Below are 16,382 nucleotides of genomic sequence, written 5' to 3' on the forward strand. Positions count from 1 at the left end.
TCCATTTGGCTGTAGGTTGTACCATGTACCACATCTCAGTTTTGTTTACCTCTTGGCACCAGCTGCTCTGATCCACCTAGTTTTAGGATCTCTTGATCAAGATATTTCTGTCTTCCTTACAGGCTTTGGGTCATGTTGTGGCTCTGTAACATTATTATTCTCTCTCTCTTTCTTTCTAATTGTTACTGCTGTATTAGCACTTGTCAGCTACCCAGTGACTGGAGGAAACGAAGGCCCCACCCTCTGGTCCGTGCTTGAAGTGAAATGGGTGTGATGGTGATTGTTCCAAGGACCGAGTGGATCCAGTGAATTGCCTAAAGGACACCCGGAAGACTCATTGATGGGGTGGTGTGGGAAAGAGCAGGAAGCTACAGACCACTCTTCATCGGACCGTTAGTCCAGGGAGGAATCCAGAGTGAATACATGCAGAAAAAGATGACCTGTTCCCAAAGGAAAAGAAGACAGAGCATTCCAGAGAGGGTTTAGATGGATAGAGAGTTCAGGAGGCCAGGACAGAGAGCTCTACAAGAGTGGAGCCATGTGTTTCAATTTATAGGCTCAAAGGACCTAATGCAAAGTTCTAACCAAATCAACTCATTCCTCCATCCTCTTCCATACCACTACCGCCCCCTAGTCCAAGCACCATCGTCTCTTCCTTGCATCCCAGCAGCAGCCTCCTCACTCACTCCATAAGTAGCTCACCTGTAGTTTTCTTGCTAAAGCATGTTTTCCTAATGGTGAATCTCCTAAATTTGAGCATCTTTTATAATCTGGAGAGTCTGAGAATTTCCCAAATCAAGTCCTGGTTCCTTTTTGCATAATAATTCTTCCCTCGATTTCTCTCTTTGCTCTTGCATTTTACTATAACCAAGAAGCAGCCAGGCGGCACCTTCGATCCTTTGCTTGGACATCTCAGCTAAATGTCTAAGTTCATCACTTACAAGTTCTGCTTTCTGCATAACCGTGATGCACAATTCCACAAGCTTTCTTCCACTAAATACCAAGGATCCCCTTTCCTCCAGTTTCCATGAACATGTTCCCTAGTTCTTTCTTAGCCTGAGCTCATCAGCAGTGCTTTTAACATCTACATTTCTACCAACAATCAGTTCAAGGTAATCTGGGCCTTTCCTATTGTGCTCGTCAAAATTCTTCCATCCTCTGCCCAATGCCCAATTCAAAGCCACCTCCACATTTTTAGGTATTTGTTACAGCAGCACCCCATTTCCATGGACCAAAATCTAACAAATTATGACAAATTTCATGGCTTAAGGAAAAAGAAGTTTAGGGCTGGCCCAGTGGCACAGCGGTTAAGTGTACATGTTCTGCTTTGGCGGCCTGGGGTTCATCGGTTTGGATCCTGGGTGCTGACATGGCACTGCTTGGCAAGCTATTGCTGTGGTAGGCGTCCCACATATAAAGCAGAGGAAGATGGGCACGGATGTTAGCTCAGGGCCAGTCTTCCTCAGCAAAAATAAGAGGAGGATTGGCAGCAGTTAGCTCAGAGCTAATCTTCCTCACAAAAAAAAACCAACAAAAAACAGAAGTTTATTATCTTATGGTTTTGGAGTTCAGAAGTCCTAAGTCAAGGTATCAGCAAAACTGCATTCCTTCTGGAGACTCTAGGGTGAGAATCTGTTTCCTTGCCTCTTCCAGGTTCTAGATGCCACCTGCGTTCCTTGGCTCATGGCCCCTTCCTCCATCTTCAAAGCAAGAAGTGTAGCATCTTCAAATCTCTCTCTCTCTCTCTCCCTCCCTCCCTCTCTCCTACCCTCCTTCTCACCTCTGCTTCCATTGTCACATCTGCTACTCTAACTGTAACCCTCCTGCCTCCCTCTTGTAAAGACCCTCATGATTACATTGGGTTCACTGAGATAATTGAGGATCATCTTCCCATCTGAAGATCCATACGTTAATCGCATCTGCAAAATCTCCTTTACCATAAAAGTTTTTTGGGACTAGGACATGGCATCTTTAGGGGCCATTCTTCTGCCTAGCACACTCACCAGCCATCTATTATGGGCCAGGCACTGGACTACATGCGGTTGCACAGTGGTGGAAAACTGGATATGCTCTCTGCCCTCAAGAAATGTTCAGTCTAGTGGGAGAGTCAGACGTCAATCCCAAAACCACACAGATAATCACACCAATAAATAATTATGAATTCCAATTAGTCCGCTGAGTGACTGGGAATCACCGGGGGTCATGAGGGGCTCTCTGAGGTGTAGCATTCAATCTGAGGCTGGAGGGGTGATAAGGAGCCAGCTAGAGGAAAAGTAGGAAGAAGACCTTCCAGACAGAGGGATCAGCAAGTGCAAAGACCCTGGAGCAAAAGTTTGGGGGTTGAGGGGAGGTGGAAATAGTGGTAACAAGGTGAGGATGCAAAGGTGATAGGGACTAGATTCCTATGGGACTTTTAGAGCATGGTAAGGTCTTTGGGTTTTATTCAAAGCATAATTGGAAGGAGTTGAGTATTTTTAAGCAGATGACTGATGTGATCAGTTTAATCTGTGGAGAACAGATTAGGGGTGGTGGACAGGCAGAGGAAGTGGTGAGCATAAGTAGAAATGTGTATACCCAGTAAAGAGAAGATAGTGGCTTGAATGGGGCACGTGGTAGCTCACATGGAGAGAATTGTATGGATGTAAGGTATATCTTGGACAAAAATAACCTACGGGACTTGATATAATTGAGTGTGATTCAAAAGTCCAGGATATGATCACAGGAGTGGGTGGCCTATGAGGAATATTAGTGGAGATGAGAAATTAAAGGGACTGAGATGCCAGAAAGGGGAATGGGCCATCCATGCACATTGAACTAATATGGAAAACAGGATTTGGGATGGAAGAGAGAATCAGGAGCCAAGTGCTAAAATCTTTAATGGATTAGGGGGACAGAGTGACCAGGTTGTCTTTCAATGACAGTTATGAGGAAGAGAGAGGGTAGCACAGACTGAGGATGTGAGTAGTGGAGAGGGGCTTGACAGGAGAAGTCTGATGTGGAGACAGCATTGGGCAGGGTGAAGGAGACCAGACCCCCTCCAATTTTGCGAGGGGAGAATGGGGAAAATGAGCAACCTCCACTCTAGAGGATGGCGGGGAAATGGCCTCACCTAAGGACAGGAGGAGCAGGAAACATTTAGGGGGGTGTGCTAATATTGAGTTGTAAAGGGTATTGTGGATAAATTGGGGTAAGAAGTTCTAGTGAGGGTTGAGTCAAGAGAGAAAATACAGCATCAAGAGAGAGTGAAGATGATGGAGGGCGTTGTGAAAAAAGTATGACATGGTGAATTTAACTGGTTGCCGGGTTGCCAATGTTGTGAGTTCCAATAGGTTGTTCCCTGGAGGATGTTGGGTACTCAGGCTTCTCTGTGTTTACCAGTGGTCTGGAAGGGAAGCCAGTCATCCTTTTCCTCATGGTCCTTTATGGTAAGGGAATGAGTGATTGAATCAAGGTCCAGATGTCTGAGGTTGGGTGAAAGTAGACCATGTATGTGCCTAAAACACTCTCACTTCCTTGTTCATCTAGCCTTCTTTCATGGTTCTGCTCAAAACATCACTTCCACTATAAGGCCTTTCCTGATTTCTCTGACTAATCTTTTTCATGTACCACTGTACCTTGTGCAGACTTCTATTGTAGCACCTATTATACTTTCTCGCATTTGCTTTTTACACATCTCTCCCTAATAGAATGATTTCTCAAGAGTAAAAATAATGCTTGAATTATTTCCATTTGCCTATTACCTAGTACAAAGCCGGTGTCTTAGTGAGAGCTATGTAAGTGGTTTTAATTAAACTCAAATTAATCATTGTTTGCTGGTCATTACTGTAATATGTAAATGTAATATGTAAATTTTAGGTTTGAAGAAGAATTTGTATACTCTTAATATAATAGTTACTGTGAAGTTTGATGTATACATTACATTTAACCTGCTTTCTCAATAGATCAGTTAGTTAAATTTGCGTTAGTTAAAATTAAATATAATAGTTTAGAAATTTTGTCAAGATGTAAGTCATGTGTTGCTTAATGATGGGGATACATTCTGAGAAATGCATTGTTAGGAGATTTCATCATTGAGGGAACATCATGGAGTGTACTTACACTAACCTAGATGGTATAGCCTACTACACACCTAGGCTGTATGGTACTAATCTTATGGGCAACATCATATATGCGGTCCATCATTGAGCAAAACGCCGTTATGCAGCACATGAGTGTATATCCTTGGTCTTAACTAAATTGTGCTGAATGATCCATTATTTCAGATCTTCTTGATAATGGCTCTAGAGTCAAGTTAATTTCACTACAAGGCATTTCTATTTCTTTTTTTAATTTCAATTTTAGATATAAACTCACGTGTCACAGATAAAACAATATATAAACGTGTACAGTGAATAGGTTCATCGAGATTTCTCTGATCTATATATAGAGACCTTACTCACTCTTCCCTCCACTTATTTTTTTTTTAACCTCATTCTTTTTTACACCTGACAAATATGTGGGTGACTTCCAATCTTTTGTTGTTTCAAACAATTTTGCAATAAATACTCTTGTTCATACGTCATTTCACACATGTATAAGTAAATACAAGGCACTTCTAATTAAACTAAGTATTACCAATGATGTTGAGCCATTAAATCTTTCTCAACCTATGTAGTTACATTAATGTGATTGCAAATGACCCCTCATTCCCAATGCTTCAAAGCATTGTCCTTTAATGTCAAGTAGACTGATGGGCTTAAATAATGGTCTAATGGTCTAATGGTCTAATGGTCAGGAGGAGAGAAGGTGCCTGGTTGACCAGCAGGCACAAGGTTAATGTAAGAGGCATGCATGAAATTATTAAAGGAGCATAAACCATATTGACATCCTATGTCTACACATTCACTGAATTATACTGCTAATAGAATATTTGCTCTAATGTGACTGAAAAAAAGAAAATGCCAGTTTAGTTAATAAGACTGCACTTTTTAACCAACTAATGAAAGCATACATAATGTTATATTTAAAAAAAAAAGCATAAAAACTCATGGCAAACTATCAGTGTAGCCAAGCATAAATGGTGATGTGTATAACCAAAAGGAAAGGAAAATAAGGTAATTATCAGGAGACTTTTAAACAGTGAATATAGTAAGCAGCAGAGCTGTCCACAGAAGATTTGAGAGGTCTTGGTTCTTGAGGTATTTGAGTGAAATAGAATCGAAAGCTAAGAGAATAAACTCAAAAGAACAATCCTTTGGCAGAAGTAAATGCCTAAAATGACCTAATAGATTTTTTTCCTTTCAAAATTCCAGTATTCAATGAACACTGCCTCTAAGTGCCTCTTTTGTTGGATTTGTTTGTCAGTGTATGCATTAATTAGTTTGCTTAAGAACTGCCTTGTCTGCAGCAAAACTAACCCCATGTTACACAGTACTGGAATTGGTTAACTTTCCCAGACACATGACTTTGTTCTATATTCTAAGTAGTTCCTTCGGATGTGACAGGGGCATTTCCCTTTACATGCTGCCTAAATCTGAAAACAAGCGAGATTTAGCAGACGGGCCCTGCTGGGTTTGTTTCTTAGGATTTTCAGGGTGTTCCGTTCATATTGCAATGTAGCACCTTTTTGGGTGACTTTTCCCAGAAATATTTACAATCTTTCTACAGTTTCCCTACTGACATTCTGTAAAAAAAAAATCAATCACAAAATAGCAGCTATGTAGGAGGAGTTTGGCGATAGGCATTAAAACATGTAAATACTGTTCCCTGTGTTTTTATAACTCTCTATCTTTTGAGAGTCAATTAAAGCTTTGACTCCAGACAAATCCAGATTCAGAAAAATGGATCTGCTATTTGAAAACAAATAAGTATAAGGCAGAATCAAGTAATCTGATCTAGGAAGGCTGGAAATAGGTAGTTGATTTAGCTTAACTACTATCTGTAAAGCACCAATGGTGGTGCCGGGGTCATGCCACAGTAGAAGAAAAGGTAAATGCAGAGAGATTGCAGGATATGATCAATATCTTATATCCTGACTTCAAAACATAACCCCACTCTTACCTTCCCACCTTCCACCATATTCATTCCACTATAAAACACAGTCACTGTTCTCAAAGAATGCCTGAGAAGTAAGCTGCATGGTGAACGGCGTGAAGGAGGGTACCGATGCGGGGGCGGTATAAATGGGGAGGAAGGAGTTAGAAATGAATATACGAAAATGTGGGAGTTTATTCTGAGGAGTAGTAAATCCTTCTTTATGACTAGAGGAGTGCATACACCTAGAAGAGTTGTGGGGGAAATAGATTAGAAAAAGACCTCATGTACTAAGCTAAGTTCAGTAGACAATGGGCAAGTCATAGAGCTATTTTGAGTGGAACAATGACATAATGAAAATAGTGCCTTAGGAAAATTAAGCTTGAGACCAGTTGAGACACTTTTGAAATACTTCAAACCAAAAGTAATGAGAGCATAAATCAGTACACTAGCAATGAGAAAGAGAGAACACCTAGATAAAGAGAATATAGAATCCACAGGGCATGATGTATGATTGAATGTGGAGGAAAAGAGAATAAGAAAGAAAGAAAAGATGGCTGAACTTGGGTCAGATAGCCCCCTTGCTACAATCAGCTGTGGCTGAGGCAAGGTCACCTGGTAGGAACCTAACCATGTAGGCCTGTCCCTTTGAAAGGCATGTCAGGTAGGGACGTTATCTAAGAAACGGGAAAGCTAGGCACCCCAAACTACTAAACTCCACTTAGAAATTGCGTATTGACCCTGTTTAACAAAACAACCATGCACACACTTCAAAACTAGATTACGATCCAAGAAATTAAGGTGCAGATTCTGTAAATCAAGCTCTATTCTGTGACTATTAATAGGAAATCAAAATATGACACCCCAAATTGTGCCACTTTGACATGAGGATTATTTTGAGCTGAAGGCATTTGAGATCCAGCAGACACAGCAAAGAACCCTTCCTGGGGCTTCCCTTCTCTGGCTAAAAGCAGAAACTTCTGAGAAATGAGGACTGCCATAAAGCCCCTCTCCTGGGGAAGATGTATGGCCATGAAGAAGATGGAAAGTCAGCAATGAGACGGACCTGCACGAACAAACCTTACTCCGTTAGTTTCTCCATATATTTACCTTCCCACAGTTTGCTGCTCTTGGAAGCTTAAAACCTTTGCCTTTATCTTGTCACTTCTCTACAAATTTCTTCTTATTTGTAAACATGCTCTATAAGCCCGAGTTCTAACCAAACCTTTGAGTTACTCATCACTGAGTTTCTCTCGTGTGTACGCATACTGCATGTGTTACTAAACTCCGTTTTTCTCTTGTTAATCTGTCTTTTGTCAGTTAATTTGCAGGGCGCCATGCAATCAACCTAAGAGGATAGAGGAAAAAGTTTATTCCTTGCCTTTCCTTCCTTTCTTTTCCTACTACACACTTTAGATCTTTATGAGATAAAACATAAAGAAGAAAATGATAACTCATGTGCTGCTAGAAAACAAAGAAACTATTGGTTGCTTTTCTATTTGAACTAAAGACAGGTGATGGTTTGGGGCTTTTCAATATTCAAAGGGCAGTGTGGATCTCATATATTTTCATATCTCAACTGATTACAGAGGCAAGAGCCAACAGCTCTCCACTGCTCTAAATATCTAGATCATCTCAGTATTTTCTGCCACTCTTCCGTACTATATGTACTCTATTGTCCTGTTTTTAATAGCAAATAATTTAGATATAAAATTTTTGTGCCCATATGTGTTTACATTTTGCTGAGGAGATCGTCCATACTTTTCATTAGATTTACGAAGTGGTGTCAGACCCAAGGAAGGCTAGAATCACTGGCGAGGGGGACAGCACACTGGACTCAGACTCAAAATATCTAGTTTCTCATTATGCTCTTCTATTTGTGAATTTAGCAATTCTAGTAAGTTTCCTGATCTTCATTTTCCTTGTCTGTAAAACGGGGTTAATCATAGCTGTAATGCTTTCCTCGTATGAATACTTTGAGGTTACAATTCCATGTTATGTAATTTATATGGCATTTAAAATATAAAGCATCATTATGTTAGTTAAGCAAAGAAGTCCTTCCTCAAGTCTGGATGTGTTTCTTTCATAAACACCAGTGCTAACCTTGCAAGTACGATACAGAACATTCACCAACATCGAAAACCATGGAATCCCTGAGTAATGTGTTCCCCATGTAGATTTTATAGTTCCATTTAACTCTACCTTTTATCTTCAAAGTTCAAAGAAACATTTACGGTGATTTCAGATTCCTGAACTGATATTTGGTACTAAAATCAAAACAATATAACTTTGAATCCGAATCAGCTAAAATGAAATGTACTTGGCAAAATCACCCTTTAATGTAGTGGTGGATGCTAACTGCTGGGTGATCAACTGTGCGAATACATCCTTGACCTCATGCCAGGATGTGTCCAAACTGCGTTGAGGTCTTTGTTGGTCACGTAGGAGACATCTGTGGCATGTTTGGCCTAGAATATCCCAACAGGTGTTCCTTCTGTCTAGATTTATAAGGAGTCAGAATTTGAGCTCTCTAGTTACATCCTAGGTTTCTTAAGGCTTCCTAAGACAGATAACCATCTATGCTCAAAATAGCAAAAACATTTCTCAAACTAAAGAGTAGACTGTAAATGCAACTGATCAAATATTCAGATCATATCAAAATAAAGAACTAATGAATTGGTTCTTTTTAGATGAAATATAGGACTATCGTTAATGGAACTAGTTAACTTTACAAGTATTTCACAATTTTTAAATCAGAAAGAATCATGTGTTTTTCAGTGTGACACCTCTGGATTACTGTTCATTGTGGTATAATTTCCTCTATTTTTTTAAAATTTATCTTCCTTTTTCCTTTCTTCTTGACTTGTTTCCTATATTTTTGGAGCATGATTATCTCTTTCTTTAAGATTTTTCTTTCTCCCATTAATCACTGAACACAAGAAAAATGTTTCTCAAAATAGGTTTTTACCCCAAAAAAGGCATGGCCTATATGACACTAGAAAAATGTTTATGTGATGTGCTGTGCTGAATTAATAAGATGATCTAATTTCCAAATTATTTTAAGGATATAAGTACTGGTTTTCTAGAGGTAATATTGTTTAGTTTGTGGATTTGAGGGGAGTAATTAGAAGCACACTTGAACTCGGGTGGTATAGTAAAGACCAATTCCGCCTTGGTTTGGCATTCACCACTGATGTTGTGGTTCATAGATCTTATTATAAAAACGTTTGCAAATATTTGCAAAGTTGTATTTATGAATCAGAGCATCCCAAATGCTTAATTTGGAAACATTTTAAAAATGTGAGTTGCACCTGACATTCATGTCTCAGTTGATCTATAGGGAATCCAATTTCAGTGGCCTTAGTTGCATGCGCACTGACATGTATTACCAAACGGGCTGCAGAGGCTCAGGAACGCCCATCAATAGGAATGTTGACCGTATGTTATGTGAAATATTTAGAGCATTTGGACAGCTGTTCAGGGGATAAAGTTACAACGCAAAGACTGCCCACATTTACGACTGTAAAGTGAGCAGACCATCCATAGTTTCCTTCTGTGCTCATAAGAATGATAATACTGTGGGGGATCAGAATTGGCTACCCCAAAATGTGTCTCTTTGGCATGAGGATTACTTGGGGCTGGTTATTTTTAAAAACTGCAGACATGAGAGAAGCTCTGAAAAGTAGAATTTATCCTTTGTAAGAGATATTTACATTTGTAAGGGAAGTCTCCATCTGTAAAGGTTTGTCCCTCTCTCTACCAGGAAGAGGGTGGGCTGACCTTATCTCTAGAAACTCTTATCAGTGCGGATGGCAAGGTCTTAAATCTGTATAATAACCTTACTCTTGTTTACTGTGCTTTTCTGGTAATCTCCCATAACTGACTCCCTCCACCCCCAATATCCTCCTTTGCTTTTAGCTGAAGATGATATTTAAGATGAAAGCCTCCACCATTTTGGCGAGTTACTCAGTTTTCCTGAGTGTCTCCCATGTACACATGTTATAAAGCTTGCTTTGATTTTCTCCTGTTATTCTGTCTCATGTCAATTTAATTAGTAGCCCAGCCAGAAGAACCCAGAGGGCAGAGGATTTGTCTTTCTCTATCATATAGAAAGTAGAGGATGCCTGGGATAATGATGTCTGTTGTGGAAAGTACCAGATTCCCAATCTAAAATGGTAACCAAATCCCCTTGGGCATAAGGTTGAACATTCCACTGGGTTTCCCTAGGTGGCATCTGTTATTTAGATGAACAGTGGTTGCCTAACCTAAAGGGAAATAAAGAAAGCTCTCCATTTCCATCTTCCTACACCCATTGAGAAGAGGCCATTCAAATAAGCAGACAACCTGAAACCCCAAAAAGTAGAACCAACCGAAACACTCTAGATGGCCACTGTTTAGAAACAATTCTTCATTTACACACAGAAACAGTTTACTCGTACACCCAGATCTCTCAGGTTAGTAACACTACTATCCAGCTGCTCACTTCTCTGGTCTATATCTTAATATTAGAAATAAAGAACTGAAGGGGAACAGAATATGTCACCCCCAAACTATGGCTTTATGGCATAAGGATTATTTTGGGCTGATTATTTCTAAGAGGGAGAAGACACAGAAGAATCTTTGAAAACAGAGTAGAAGTTGCCCTTTTCTGAGTAAAATTTACATTTATGAGGGAAATCTCCATTTGTAAGGGTGTCTCCCTCTCTGTACCAGAAAAAGAGGGATAACAAAATCTCTAGAATCTCTTGCCAACAGAGAAGGCACTGCTGACTGAAATCTGCAACCTTACCCTTGGTTACTGTGCTTTGCCTGATAACCTCCTATAATCAGCCCCCTGCCAAAATCTGTCTTTTGTCTTTAGCTGAAAATGATATTTAAGGTGGTTGCTCAGGCCATTTTGGGGAGTTACTCAGTTATGCTGGGTATCTCCCAAGTTTACAAGAGGAATATATGTTATTAAGCTTGTGTTTGTTTTTCTCCTGTTAATCTGTATTTTATTATGGGAGGGCTCAGCCAAGAACCTAGAAGGGTAGAGGGAAAATTATTTTTCCTCCCCTGCAGAGCTAAACATCTTGACCTGAACTGGGATAAAATCTAAATTTATGAAAACAGTTGGAAACCTGAAGGAAAACTGAAGGAAATCATAACTTGATTTTAATTCTTAGCACAAGCCTCTGTAATAATCAAATGACTATTTTCAACTTTCTTTCACAAGGTTTTAAGCCCATTTCCAATAATTAGACCTTCTCAGGTTCAATGCGCAACAGAAATTTCCATACAAATGGAAAATTTTCTTGACTCTTGTTTCTTTCTCTCTGTAGTTCTAAACCAAATGAAGTTATTTATTATGGAAACTGACAAATGAAATATTGGCCAAGTTAAATTTTTATCTTTTTTTTTCTCCCTATTTCCTTTTTTCTCATCACCATAGATTCCACCAATGGCCTTTTGTTAGGCCTGCTTGACTAGCTATGCATCTCTGAGCCTGGCCTGGGGGCCACATCCTGCGTCCAGAATGTAAACCTCCTCTCCTTGCCAGGCCTCATGTCTTGCCTCTTGAACACACACAAACAGCCCTCTCCCTTCCTTCACTTAACAGTGCGTCTCCAACAATAACTTCTTTTGTCTCTGTCCTTTCTGACATGTGCCTCTTTTAAATCTCTACCTTAATTCAGTAAATCATAATATGTCCTTACCATTTTTATACCCATACTATTCAATGTATATGCTATTTTTCTTATTCAGTTGCCTATTCCATATGTGTCCAACTTAAAATATAAGCTCCCAGGCAAGACCATGTCTAGAAAATTTACTGAAGACTGAGCCTATCATGGTGCCATATGGCAATAACTTTTTAAAAAATAATAATAATAATGATCATGATAGCAATACTTAGGTAAAAGGTAAGTAGAAAATTTTTCTAAATAGTAAAAACAAAGGAACCTCATGTACTCCTTAGATCATGCCTAGAATACAATCATTTCTTTCCGGATCTTAGTAAAATATCAGGAAACAGGAATGAGACTACTTAAAGATATCCCCTAGTTTCCTGCATTATAATAGTACCTTGTAGAACGGACAGGAGTTTTTGGACTCAAAGCACCGTGAACTTACAAAAATGCATCATCAACTACAATTCCGCATAGGACAGGAAAAAACTGGAAAAGCAAAACTGTTTATTCTCATAATTTTCTCCTTTTACTCTCTAACGCTAGACTCAAATTAGACAGGCATGAGCAAGCCAGACATGGAACATCTGACTATAGAAGAAAAAGGTTGCTAAATTTTTCACTGTGGCACAGTTACCCAATTTCTTTTCAGTACAAAACAGAGTTTCCACTCAGTTTCTGCTTCATCTTAGTGGAAATTTTTGGTTGATGAAAGAGGCACCATTTACATATTATTTCTTGTAGATGAAACTGGGATGGGTTGTGGAGAATCTCAGTTGCCAACACGCTTTGTCTCCCTCCTCGGAAACTCTGAATCATGGCTTCACTTCTCCTGAGTTCCGATTGCAAATAGGAATCTCTCACTTCCAAGCCGTTAGATGGCGGGACTGCTTGCCCATCCTTCACTTTCCTTTTCAAAAGCTACTCTTCAGGTTTGAATGTGATTACAATTTCCAATGTGTGAGACCAGGAACACAGAACATTTAACAGTGTTCATTTCTAGACCTAAAACTTCAGAAATAATAGGCAACTAGGCTAATTATCCTTGATCAGCATAAATAAAAGTCATTAGGGTGCTTACTTTAATGAAACAATGCCCTTGGGCTTATATGATCTGTTACTCCTAGCAGCTTTAATTTCCACAAGAAACAAAATAAGATGCGCCTTCTGCTTTGACAGCGATGAGACAGTTTTTCCTTCCCTCTCCCACCCTCCTCACCTAGTCCGCACCTCCCGCTTACACCACAGGCACCCAGCAGAAAACCCATGTTTACAGCCGGGGACACCCCCATGCCCCTTCTCCAAAATCCCCCACCTCCTGCGCATCTAAGAAATTGACAAAAGCTTCCTCTTCCTTTCCAGACCTCAAAACAGGCAGGGGAGGGAGCTGCGAGCAGCTTTTATCTCCGTTCACAAATGCAGCTGTGAAAAAGCCCGAGGAGGCACATCCTGTCCGCGGAGGTTAAACAGAAGACTGAAAAGAAAAGAATGGTCACAAAGCCTGCTGGTCCTTCCTCCGTCCCCTTTCTGCCCACTGTCTTTGAGGAATCATCGGTTCACTCCATACACACATTTTTGTAAGATACAGTCAGAATCATGAGCAGTTACCTTCATTGTTCTGTTGGGCCGGGAGCACAGCTTGAGCCGACCCGAGGGCAAACCCGATGCGTCCTGGCCCCTCCGTGCCGGGTGCGCGGCTGCGGGAATGTCTGGGGAAGTGGCTGAGGCGGCGGCGGTCACACGTGGAAGGCAGGATTGCAGACTGGCCCTCTGGCAGCGGAGATCGCTGGCTCCCCTGCAGATTGCATCAGCAGGAAGAGTCGTAAGACTGTTTCCCCCCAGACTCCCCCAGAGGGTAGAGTCTCTCCCAGCACGAAGATTCAGAGCCAACTCCGAGCCTCACACACCGCTCACTCCTGGTGGGGGTGCAGTGTTTCAAACAGGTCACCACATGTTAGTCCCGGGTTAGTGCCTGTGAATGTGAATCTGAGTATGGGGATATCGTGTATCCTAGATGTGGGAATGATAAGGAAGAGGAGGAAAGGAACAGATCATAGATCACGATTGCCATTCCCTCCTTAGCTGGCTGCCTGCCCCTAGACTCTAGGCCACCTCACTTCCCGCTATGTCCAAAGTTACTTTCCCACCCGCTCCTGCTCAAAATTATACGGTGCATCCCCATCTAAAGCAGAAAATTTTAAATGTAGTTTTTGTGTGGTAAAGAACATGTGCCTGACTTTTAAAAGTTTGCCAATCTGTTTGTCCTGCCCCTACCTCCAGTCCCACATTTGACCCTCAGATACCACCATTTTTGCCAGTTTCTTATGTATCTAGAGAAATAATCTTAATCTTTTGATTGAGGATATAAAATTCTTTCTGATTTAAACATTGCCTGCCAGCTCAGTTCATCCTCCTTGGGTCCCCTCTCCACTTGTACAAAAAGATTCTGATACCGCTACTTTTCCACGTCCAGTGCTTAGGTCAGACTCCACGACTTGACTTAAGTGTGCTTCTGGTTGACCCCAGCCAGCTCGCTGTCAATCTGACAACCTCTAATTTTTGCAAATCTCAACTGAAGTCTTTGCTGTGAAGTCTTTGCTATGAAGTCATTGCTAACTTCCTTAAGCAGAATTGAGCCCTTTGTCTATGCCCTGTGCTTTGTCCATAGCCTTTATTAAATGAATTTTCTTAATTTTACTTTGTTTGCACAGCTGTTACTTCATTAGATTATGAGATTCTTGAGGGCAGATCCTTTGTTATATCCACCTCCCAGGCTCAGTGGCCTGCCTTGGAAGAGAGAGAGTGTTGAACACAAATGTGCATGTGGGGACAATTAACAAATGTTGGTTAGGTGGATGAATGTTTGAATTGTTCGTTTGACAAATTTACTGAGCTCTCACTACTTGCCAGGCACCAGGCAAGATAGTAAGGATTAAATGGTAAACAAGAACAAAAACATTCTTACACTCATGGAGCTTATATTTTAGTGTGGGAAACAGAAAATAAACATTAAATCAGGTAGCAACATGTCCATCAACTGATGGATGGATAAATAAAACATGATATATTAATACTATGGAATATTACTTGGCAATAAAGAGAAATAAACTACTGAGACAAGCCACAACATGAATGAACCTTGAAAACATTACACAAAATGAAAGAAGCCAGTCACAAATGACCATATATCGTATGATTCCATTGATCTGAAATGTCCAAAGTAGAAAGGTCTATAGAAGAAATTAGATGGTTGTTGCAAATCTAGGGGTCGGGGAATGGAAAGTCCCTGCTAGTGAGTACAGGTTCTCTTTTTGGGGTGATTAAAATGTTCTGAAATTAGACTGTGGTGATCATTGCACAACTCAGTGAATACACCAAAAAACCATTGAATTAAGCTGTTTAAATAGGTGAATTGTGGGATGTGAATTATATCTCAATAAAGATGTCATTTTTAAAAAATCAGGTAGCAAGTGGTAAATTTTATGAGGAGAAATAAAACACTGTAAAGGGAGAGAGAGAGATGGGGCGACAGACCTGAATAAATTAATGAGTAAATTCTATAGCATGCTTGGCAGTGACTTCTAGATCCAATGATCTTCCTGTGTAAGGATTCTTTCAATGTTAGCAACAAAGAGAGAAGGTGATATAAAGACAAAGAGCTTGAAGGGAAACTAGAAGTGGAGTGAAAGAGGAATTGGGGCAATTAACATCCGGAGAAGAATATGAGAACAATCTGGCTATGTCTGTGCTCCCATTTCCCTCCAATGTTGAGAGGAGGGCCCCAAATTCTCCCTCATTACTACAGGGAAATGCTCCCGAAACTTCCCTCCGCCCAGCCACCAAAAATGCTTTTTCCAAATGAAGAAGGTCATCATCAGCCAAGATTGTTACTGTGCCAGCGGCACTACGCTTCACGAAAGTCATGGTTAAAAGATATTAAAGGAAGTTGAGTAATCCAAACTTGATATATTCCATATCTTTGCTGGTAGGAAGTGTTTTTTACAAACTTGAAGAAGAGGGAGAATTTCTAACCGTCCCCAGAGACAGTGACTTTGAGATTGACTTGAAAGCCCTAGCCAGCCAACTCCATCACTGCGATTAACACAGTCTCTTATTGTAATCATTATGAAAACCATATGCCAACTCTTTGCAGAATTTCTCTCCTATATCTTACTAAATCTTCTCTAGAGGAAGGGAAAGTCACAAATTTTCTCAGTCCCTGGGACTTGAGTAGGAGAATTAGCAGAAGGCAATGATGCTTTCTGTCATAAAGTGTAGAGGGAAGTCTACTCTACAAACTCCAAAAAAACTTCCATTCTATCTCTCAAAATGAAAAATACTGCAAAGTTTTATCTTTTCCATATTTCCATATAATACTTGCTCCCATTACATATATGTGTACAAACATCCCCCCCAAGTTAAACAATCAAAATTCATTTGTATTATACTTTATGGAAAATTTAAGACATTTTCCAGGACAATTTGAGCTCAATGGATTCACTTTTAACCTTATTGAATGCATACTAGAACCTAATCCCCATGCAGTGTTAGACTCGCTATATCAGAGAGGGTTGGCCGCCCCCAATCAAAAGGAGGGGGCAACCCTGGTGGCTTAGTGGTTAAGTTCAGCATGTTCTTCCTCAGTGGCCCAGGTTTGGCTCCTGGGCGTGGATCTACACTGCTCTGTTAGCGTCTATGCTG

General features: G+C 40.3%; 1 protein-coding gene and 1 long non-coding RNA gene across 3 annotated transcripts in view; one reads left to right on the plus strand and one right to left on the minus strand.

Moving 5' to 3' along the window:
- Positions 1-13,688, minus strand: part of BCAT1 (branched chain amino acid transaminase 1) — a 118,623-nt gene extending 104,935 nt beyond the window's left edge. The window contains exon 1 of the mRNA XM_005610980.4: positions 13,290-13,688. Within this exon, the coding sequence (XP_005611037.1) occupies positions 13,290-13,295 (6 nt within the window). The 5' untranslated portion in view covers positions 13,296-13,688. The remainder of the gene's footprint in view (positions 1-13,289) is intronic.
- The window catches only part of LOC106783284 (uncharacterized), a 34,166-nt gene extending 19,788 nt beyond the window's left edge, over positions 1-14,378 (plus strand). For both annotated transcript variants that reach the window (XR_002808681.2, XR_011439719.1), the window contains one exon: positions 13,044-14,378. This is a non-coding gene — a long non-coding RNA (uncharacterized lncRNA). The remainder of the gene's footprint in view (positions 1-13,043) is intronic.
- The last annotated feature ends 2,004 nt before the right edge of the window (positions 14,379-16,382 follow it).

The sequence above is a fragment of the Equus caballus genome, chromosome 6 (genome assembly GCF_041296265.1).
Source record: "Equus caballus isolate H_3958 breed thoroughbred chromosome 6, TB-T2T, whole genome shotgun sequence".
In the NCBI taxonomy this organism is placed as follows: Eukaryota; Metazoa; Chordata; class Mammalia; order Perissodactyla; family Equidae; genus Equus; species Equus caballus.